This window comes from Myotis myotis, unplaced genomic scaffold, assembly GCF_014108235.1.
Source record: "Myotis myotis isolate mMyoMyo1 unplaced genomic scaffold, mMyoMyo1.p scaffold_m19_p_9, whole genome shotgun sequence".
In the NCBI taxonomy this organism is placed as follows: domain Eukaryota; kingdom Metazoa; phylum Chordata; class Mammalia; order Chiroptera; family Vespertilionidae; genus Myotis; species Myotis myotis.
This window is the reverse complement of record NW_023416401.1, coordinates 19,638,552-19,647,763: the sequence shown is the minus strand read 5'-3', so window position 1 is coordinate 19,647,763 and position 9,212 is coordinate 19,638,552. Positions and strand designations below refer to the sequence as shown.

The 9,212-nt window shown below is 52.8% G+C and overlaps 1 protein-coding gene across 17 annotated transcripts in view; it reads left to right on the top strand.

Annotated features, from left to right (window-relative positions):
• Nucleotides 1–4,102: 4,102 nt before the first annotated feature.
• The window catches only part of FHOD3 (formin homology 2 domain containing 3), a 415,178-nt gene continuing 410,068 nt past the window's right edge, over nucleotides 4,103–9,212 (top strand). For 15 of the 17 annotated variants that reach the window (XM_036321023.1, XM_036321022.1, XM_036321021.1 and 12 more), the window contains exon 1: nucleotides 4,248–4,412. In XM_036321023.1, the coding sequence (XP_036176916.1) occupies nucleotides 4,248–4,412 (165 nt within the window). Of the gene's footprint in view, nucleotides 4,413–9,212 lie in introns of all 17 variants that reach the window. The other 2 variants (XM_036321024.1, XM_036321008.1) reach the window with 1 other exon arrangement.

Sequence of the window (9,212 nt, the reverse complement as noted above, 5' to 3'; positions counted from 1 at the left end):
AACGTAACTAAAATTGGGATAAAACTATATTGGGAAGATCGAGAAAGGGAAGTGGTCTGTAATGAAGGTAAAATCCACATGTAGCATGATAGAAAGAGTATTAAGCTCATAGATCAAAGTACAGCAGTGTACTTGCTTTATTTAGAAGTAAGTGCCTCTAAGAAGTGCGGTGGGATGGGGGTGGGTTGTAAAATAGGAGGATCATGTTTTTTGTTATAACTTTTTATTGCTCTTGACTTCTTAAACCAAGAGAAAGCATTACATTACTAAAAAATAATGATTTCAAAAAAATAGGTTGAGATGCCGAAACCGGTTTGGCTCAGTGGATAGAGCGTCAGCCTGCGGACTGAGAGGTCCCGGGTTCGATTCCGGTCAAGGGCATGTACCTGGGTTGCGGGCACATCCCCAGTGGGGGATGTGCAAGAGGCAGCTGATCGATGTTTCTCTCTCATCGATGTTTCTAACTCTCTCTATCTCTCTCCTTTCCTCTCTGTGAAAAATCAATAAAATATATTAAAAAAAAAATAGGTTGAGAAAAATAAACTTTGGCTATTAGAGGACAAATTATTGCTAAGAACAATTTCAAGGGAGTTGTCAGAGCAAAAATCCATAAAAGAATCAAGAATAACATATATGATTAAAACACTTCAAGGTGCCCTAGCCAGTTTGGCTCAGTGGATAGAGCGTCGGCCTGCGGACCAAAGGGTTCTGGGTTTGATTCCGGTCAAGGGCATGTGCCAAGGCTGTGTGCGTTGGTTGCATCCTCCCTGGCCGGGGCCCTGGTCAGGGTGCGTGCAGGAGGCAACCAATCCACGTGTCTCTCTCACATCGATGTTTCTCTCTTTCCCTCTCGCTTCCACTCTCTGTAAAAATCAATGGAAAAAATATTCTCGGGTGAGAATAGAAAAAAAAAACATTTAAAGGATTAATTTTAATTTAAATGCCAGTCACCATATGAAGTTTTAAGACTAAAACCAAGTAAGGAAAATTCCAGTACCAGAAGTCTTTTAGTTCAGAGGGGTGGGCATGTAGGTAAGCAAGTACTTACATTGCAACATGAAAAGTGCTACCTGAATAAGGACATGTAGAAAATAATTTGAGACACAGAGGAAAGAGAGACAATCCTTGTTTGGGGTTCAGCTAGGGATGGCTCACTAGATGTGAGTGTTGAAGGGTAAGTGGGTTCAGCTGGCTAATTAGATAGGAAAGGACATTCCAGTTTGAGTTCCCCATGAAAATCATCAGCCCCATAACAAGTTCGAGGGGCCTGAAACAGGATGTGAAGTGGCGAATGGCCAGAGATGAGCCCGGACTGGCAGACTGGGGCAGGTCAGAGAGGGTCTTGTGTCATGTGAAGGGGGTTAGCATGTGAGGATTTTACCCTAAGGCGTGACACATCCAATGCACATCTTAGAATGACCACTGGTGCTGGAGAAGCCAGTGGAAGATCAAATGCAGGATTCCGGACTGGGGAAGGGAAACTCCTTAGAAGACCAGCATAGGAAGTGAGGGCTAGACAGGAGGGAAGAGTTGAGACATATTTCAGAGGCTGATACAGTGACAGGTCATAGTCACCAAACACAAGATAGAGGATTCATGGATGACTCTGAGGTTCACTCATTCATCAGACATTTTTTGTGTGCCTTTGCTAGGCACTCTGCTAGGTTCTGGGGGTGGGGGGAGTAATAGGGTAAATACAGCATGGTTCCTGCCCTAGAGGAGCTTTCAATTTAGTGGAAACACAGATAACAAATAAACAAGTTACTGTAGCTGTGATGCTCCATTCTCAAGGGAACAGAGCCCCGAGGGACTTGAGAAGATGTCAAAGATGGAGAAGATGAACCCAGGGTGGTTGAACTACGAAGTTGAGGGAAAGGAGTGGTCCGTGGTGACAGATGCTGCCAAGAAAGTGGGTAGCAGGGATGAGGACTTTCCCAGATGGCATTGATGATCAGAACAGCAGGGAGGGTTGCCCACCAGATATCCGTGGGGTGTGGAGCAGAGAGGTGGTGAGGATGCCGAGAAATGAATACAGCTCTATTTTTAGAGACTGGTCAGGAGGTGAAGAAGAGACAAGCCAGCGAGAAGCAGGCTTCATAAAGACGTTGCTTTTAAGATGGGAAACGTGTGAGTACTTATTCTCACCTGGACCAGCTGTAGAACTTGTGGAGGAACCCAGGGCACAATGAAAATCTGGGGCCTCTAGTGAAACTATTAAGAATTTAAAACAGTAACAGCAGAGCATGAAACCAGTGTGGGGCTCTTCTGCGTGCAAGGCCCGGGGAGGGGGGTCAATGACAGAGTCTGGTCCCATTGCAACTGGGAAGGGAGGGTCCAGGTGGAGGGAGAGCAAGAGGAGATACAGGACTTTGGGAATCTCCTGAGATGGGGAGATGGAGGACAGAGGGAGGGGGTGCTGGAGGCCAAGGACTTCATGCTGGAGCGATGGTTTTCTTTACTGAATAACCTGTAGGTAGAGGAAATGCGACAATTTTGCGGCAGCCAGAGGGCAGTGGGAGGCCACGCTGAGCAGTACTGAGGAGCCCATGGAGGGAAAGGTCATTGCAGGTGGCAGACAGGGCAGGAGCAAGAGAGGCTGAGAGAGACTTGTGGCAAGCATGCCCTGGAGATGATGGGGAACTCATGGATGAGAAATGGGGTGTCCAGAAAGACTGGCGGGCTTGCTCAGTGTGGAGGTAGTTGCAGATGAAAGTGGGAGGGTAGGAGGCCTGGATCAAAGGAGTAGAATTTATGGGGTTTGTATTCTGGGCATGCGCTGATGGTGAAGTTGGTGTGGCTTGGTCTAGGGGACTTATTTAAAGAATTAAGCAGCAAAAGCAAGGAGAGCTAGAAGGTCTGGAATGAGCAGCAGGATTATGGATCATTGTTATTTTAAGACCAGGCACAGGTGTGCATGTGTGACAAGGTGAGTCCATAGAGAGGGGCGGTTAAAGAGGCAGGGGAAGGGGCAGAGGACAGGGAGAGGGGCACGGTATAGAGCCGCCTTGTGCAGGGGCGGATGTTCCGGGCCATTGGTATTATCCTGTGACCTACAGGAGGTAAGATGAACTGCGAACTTGGCCATAGCCGGGAATGGAGAGAACCGTGAATTCTCAATGGAAACGAAGGGGGTCGCCCGCGAGCAGCGAGGAGAGCGGTTTAGGCGGAGAGGAATCTCACGGTTCCCGCGGGGCCGAGGAGGGCCAGTGCTCGCCTTCCCTCCACGTTTCAGTGGGTCCCCAGCTCTCCGCCGACCCGCAGCGATTCGGTGACCTCGTGGAAGTGGCCCCCGCGGTCCCGCACGGTCCAGTTAGGGCTTTCGGAGACCTCACCGAACGAGAGGCCGCGGGGATGCCCAGGTCCACCAGCATCCACCAGGCAGCCCCCGTGCCCGGCCTGGCGCTGGGGTCCCGGAGCGGAGCCTCGCACCCTATAGGCCTCTCTTCTGGCGCCCCCTGCGCCTGTCTCTTATGAGGAGCTGCTTGGGTTCCCCGGCTCATCCTCCTCCTGTTTTAGTATATGTGCTGCCGAAGCGAGCACCATCCTCCTCCTTCTGTTTCCTTCTCCCCAGGGAAAACCCCGGCTGGGCTCCCGTGCTGCCACCACCCCGCTAGCTGCCGAGGCGGGCTCCCTCACTGCCCGGTGCCCGGCTGGGGTTTTCTGAATTCGGGCAGCAGGCGCCCGCGGCCGCTGCCTGGATCTGGAAAGGGTTAAGCCCTCTCCCAGATGGATAAGCAGCCGGAGGACAGCCACGTCCCCCCGCCCCCTATCCGATTCCTGGAGCTCTTAGCGGTGCAGCTCGGCCGGGACTCCCGGGCCACAGGGCGCACGTGCAGACGGAGCAAGTGGCGTCCCCGCTGCCCGAGTTTGCAGCCGAGGGGGTTCCCCACCCGCCACCGCCGCCAGCGGGCTTGGCGCAGGGCTGCGGGCGCCGCGCGAGCTCGTCTCTCCTTCCCGCTCCCGGCGGCGGGTCGGGTCGGTAGTGCAACCCAGCCTGGCGTTAAGGGGACGGAGGGGGGAGGAGCCGGAGCAGGAGGGGCACGAGGGGCACGAGGGGGCCCGCCGGCCCCGCCCCCGCCCCGCCCCCCCGCGGCCGGAGCCCGGGCTGCAGCCGGGAACGCCGAGCCTGCGAGCCAGCCAGCCAGCCAGCCAGCAGCGGCCGCGGCCTCCCGGCTCCCCGTGACCCCGCGTCCCGGCCTGCGCCCCGCTGATCCCGGGGCCCGCGCCCCCCGGAGCAGGGATGCATCATGGCCACGCTGGCTTGCCGGGTGCAGTTCTTGGACGACACGGACCCTTTCAACAGCACCAACTTCCCCGAGCCCAGCCGGCCGCCGCTGTTCACGTTCCGCGAGGACCTCGCGCTCGGCACCCAGCTGGCCGGGGTCCACCGGCTGCTGCGGGCGCCGCACAAGGTAGGGCCGGCGGGGCGGGCTGAGCCCCCTGGATGCAGCCCCTGCCCCGGGGAGAGCGGGGGCGGGGGAGTCGCCGGCAGGCTGGGCGGGGCGCTGTCCCCGGCGACTAGCGCCCGAGCGCAGACCTCCCCCATCCCCGTTAGGCAGCGTGGCCCCCGGCACCGGGCGGCTGGCGCGGGATCTCCCGGGCGGGCGGGCGGGCGAGGAGGACAGCCCAGCACTCGGGGGCGGGCGGGGCTGAGCAGGTGCCGCGCCGGCCCGCCGCGAGGTGAGGAAGGTTCCCGGGCGCCGCGCCGTTAGCTCTGCCGGGTGGGCGGGGTGGGGCTCGGACCCCGGCAGTCGCCTCGGTCCCCGGGCGGCGCCTGGCCGGGCGCGGACAGAGCCTGGGCCCTGGAGGACTCAGGTCCCTCGGAGGAGCGCCCTGAGCGACGCCCGGGACCAAACCTCTAGGGCCTGTGGGGCAACTGCAGGCGGTCACCCGACCCTCGCGACAAAGCACTCTTCCCGGGACACCTCCTCCTCCTCCTCTCCCCCCGCCCCACCCCCCGGTGGGATGCCGACCGCGCCGCAATAGTGCTCGGAGCCCCCTTTTCTTAGGAGAAGCAGGTGGCCCTGGGAACCTCGGAGGAGCAGTGGCTGTGGGGCGAGGGGCGAGGGGCGGGGGCGCGCAGGGGCGGCGCGCGCACAAAGCCGGAGCCTTGCAGCCGCAGCCGAAATGAGTGTCCCCCGGGAAGAATGGCTTCTCAGTCCACCCGAAGGAGTTTTCTTTTTAACCCTTTGCAGGAGGACGGGCGTCTTGCAAAGTGTGTGTTGCCAAGAGCTGAGCAGTGAAAGCTAACCATTTAGTTAGCCAGGAGAACCCTCCTCCCCCTTAAACAGCGTGACTGCAGCTTGAAGAATTACTTCCCCGGTACTTTTTTTTTTTTTTTTTTTTTTTGCTTAGAATCCATATCAAAGCTTGGAGATGATTTATTCTTTGAGGATCAACATTGATAAATATTTGGAAGAGATATACCCGTGATACAAAAAATAAAAAAGAGCAAAATTGATTTAAAAATTCTTTAGATTTCTGTATGATGTTCACCTGCCTTGGAAGCAGAGGGGGCGGCGGTTGTGCGTGGAAACCGGTGACCCGCAGCAGTGACGTTATTCTCCCTCTATTGGTAGCCTAGCAGTGCTTCCCTCTACGACTTCATCCAACCCGTCTTCAGGAGTGAGGAATGGGGCAGTTCTAGCTCATTCTCCCTGTATGGTTGCAGGATGGGTCCAGTCACCATTCCTGGGAACCTGTCTGGCCATAAAAGCAGGTTGGATGGGGAGATGGACGACAGAATGATGTATTGTGGATTCAGCTTATCAGAGTCACTCTTGTAAATTAGTTGGTTCTTCTCAGTCAGTGGATTCAGCTAAAAGTTTTCGAAGGGCTTCTTCAGCATTATGATATGCCATTCATTATGGTCTCTGATTACAGTGATCTTTTGTGGAAACCGCAGAAGACATAATTGTGGCCCAATGACCTTGAAGTGGTTTCCTTGGATTTCAAACCCTATATACATGGTTGACCTTTCAAGTGGGAAGCCGAAATACCTTCTTATGGTTGTATGGAATAGCCCCGTAGTCTTGACTCAGAGTTCCTGCTGTGGTAGGAGGAGTCCATCGTTGCTCTCCTCTGGCCCCCACCCCATAGAAGCCACAGCACAGTCATTGACTGGCTCTCAGAACTTTCTGAGGTGACCCTTGTGGAGTAAACAAAGCCAGAAGATATCCCACAGAGACCCTTGACCCCCTGTCTTGGGGGCCAGCCAGCTTTCCTCTCAGAGTCTTTTGCCCCCAAGACGGCTGCAGTGTATTCTAGTGTTTGGCATTTATGTTTTGCATCTCGAGTTGAGTGAGTGGCTGATGCTTTAGCCAGAGTTCTGTAAAGCAGAATTCAGGGCATTTATATGCCTAGGAGCACTTTCATCTTTTAAAATGTTGGTTAATTTCCAACAGGGAGTCTTAAAATGGGATGATCCACCTGTGATAAAAAGAGCTAACACATTTTGTGCGTGCTCTGCCAGGGATATCAGTGCATGATCTCATTTCATACCACACAACCCGGTGAATGTGGAGACTTTTATATCCCCATTTTACAGATGAGGAAAGCGAGGCAGAGAATATTAAGTAATCTGGTTTCTCCTTTAGGCGTAGAGAGCTGAGAGATTCAGGCCGGTGTGACTTCAAACCCCAGTGCTGTTCTGCAACCTGGGCCAGCTGGGTGGCTGTGGGCAGAACCCACACCGTGCCTGGGACTTTTGTTCCATTAACTGGGGGAGTTCACCAAATCACCTTCCTGTGCTAGGTGCTTTTTGGCCTGGGGTAGATGAATGTTACAAGCATGAGTAAGAGCCTTGAGGAAGAATTCCTGGCCTGGTGGAGTTCACAGTCAGAGGTGGGAGTAAACAGTTATCCAGCCTCCCGTAAATTAAAGGAGAGCAGACAAGCTGTCACTCCAGACCCATGCCATGGATAAGGCCTCCCAGGGAGCCCAGCCTGGCAAGAGGAGGAGCTCCTGGGGGGCATTCTGGGGTGGTGGAGAGAGGGGAGAAGCGTGACTGTGGAACATGCGGACGCTCTCGGTGTTCTCAGCCATCCTGTGCGTTCATCCCATGTGAACATACAGGCAAGTGTGCTGGGCATAAATGAGCAGCTTCAGGAATTTCCACTAAATGAACACACCTGTGTAACCGGCTCCTGGAAGGCCCAGCAGAGGGTCCTAATTTGTAACGTTCCCTTGGGGTTCTCTGTGCTGGGAACCTTTGAACTGGATGACCTTGCAGGTCCTCCCCGGCCAAAACTTGAGTCCGGGCACCTTTTCTTAGCCTGATGACATATTTATTTAGCGCATGTCTGCTGACTCCACTAGAAGTGAACTGTCCATGTAACTAAACCACCGTCTCAGATAAAAACAACACGTCACACTTATTATGCTGTATCTTTTCTGTTTTCAAGCTGCTATTTTGGAAAAGAGGAACCCCCAGCTTTTTATAGTAGTTCCAGGGGAGGTGATTAAATAAACAATTAGTTTGATGAAAAGGTCAAAACTGGTGCTGTACTCTCACCGGGGAGATGTTCATTTTGGTTGTTACATGTTTTGACTGGACGAGGTGTGTGGCCTTTTGTTTTCAAATGCTGTATAAACAGGTGTTTATTTTTGGTGTAGTGTTTTAAAAGAAAAAAAATTGTAATTACAGGACTTTTAATGTAGAAAAAAACTGTGTAGTAGAATTACTAGAATCAGACCTTTCAAAGCTTAAATGTGTTTGGATTGATTGACCTGAAGGTTAAGGCTGTAAGGATTTATGTTTCTTTTTGATAGATGAAACTGCAAGTATAGAATATTTTTACAAAGAAAATGATAATTAGCTCGTGTCAAAATGGCAAGTATGACTTAGTAATTTAGTTCAGGAAATGTGGTGGTGTCTGCTGTGGACTAGAAAGTGGAGTAATAGTAACTATTTTGTCTAGACTCGCTTTGTCTCCCCAAGCCCATGGCCTCCCGGGGGTCAGGTGCTGGCACTGTTACATCTCACAGCCTAAGAGACCAGAGCAGAAGCAAGTCACCTGATCACGGAAGTAGGAAGTTCCAGAGTTGGAATTTGACACCAGGTCTGAGCTCTTAATGACTCCACGTTTGTGTCTTGAATGTTCTCCGTCCAAGCAGCCTGTTTGTGTCTTGAATGTTCTCCGTCCAAGCAGCCTGTTTGTGTCTTGAATGTTCTCCGTCCAAGCAGCCTGTCCATGGTCCAGAGTTCCATCCTCTGATTGGATTCGCTGTGACACACCCTGTTCGTTTCTTTGTCTCTGTGGTTACCTTGCTGCCTGGTCGGTCCCACTGGAACACAGCTGACCGCAGTGAGGATTAGAGCCTTGGCGATCCAAGTCTGGGCCGGGATTCACCTGGGCTCTTAATAGAAATGCTCTCAGGCCTCCCTCCTCCCCTGCTGAATCAGAACGTGTGTTTTCCCAAGATGCCTTGGTGATTCCTGTGCACACTGCCGTCTGAGCAGTGTGGGTTAGAGGTCATTTAGGTCAGGCTCTTGCAACGTGGGGGTTCTCACCGTCTCCCCTGTTCTCAGATAACTTCCCTGAGGGTGAAGACTGGCTGTCCAGATCTCCAACGTGCTCCTGGGGAGTGCTACGGTGGAGTGTGCACTAAGTTGATTGATCAGGGTTAGTTTTAGAACACAAATCCACTGGTATTATGGCTCTAATGAATTTCCATCCTAATCCTCTTAAGTGACACATCTGTTTGCTACATTACATTAAGATTTTTAAAAGATGAGATCATTAGTAAAGTTGGCAAGTGCGGTGTGTCACATAGCATCTTAGGACACAAGTGTTTAAGAATGTTGTATGGACTGCTGCCTTAGGGCATCTCTGTGCAAGCTGGGATGACTCTGGCTCGGCTGCAATTAGCTTAGTTGGTTGGAGCTGCGCTGTTGCCATCAGGATCATGGGATTGAACCCTTTATGGGTCAGTTGGCTTTGCTTCACGGGCGGCCACAGACCGCATCAGTAGCCCCCGCAGACGTCCAGCAGGTGCCGTCATGGCTCCCCAAAAGGATCTGGGTTGGAATGGACTGGTAGAAGCCTTTCCTCAGATGAGGAAACTGAGACATAGGGCGGCTAGGCAGGTTTTCTGAGGCCACACTGCTTTTAAGTGAAGGAGCTGGGATTTAAGGTCGAGTCTTTTTTTACTCCAAAGCCTGTAGCCAACTGTGTCCCATTATTAGAAAACCAGCAGAGCCCAAGCTCTCT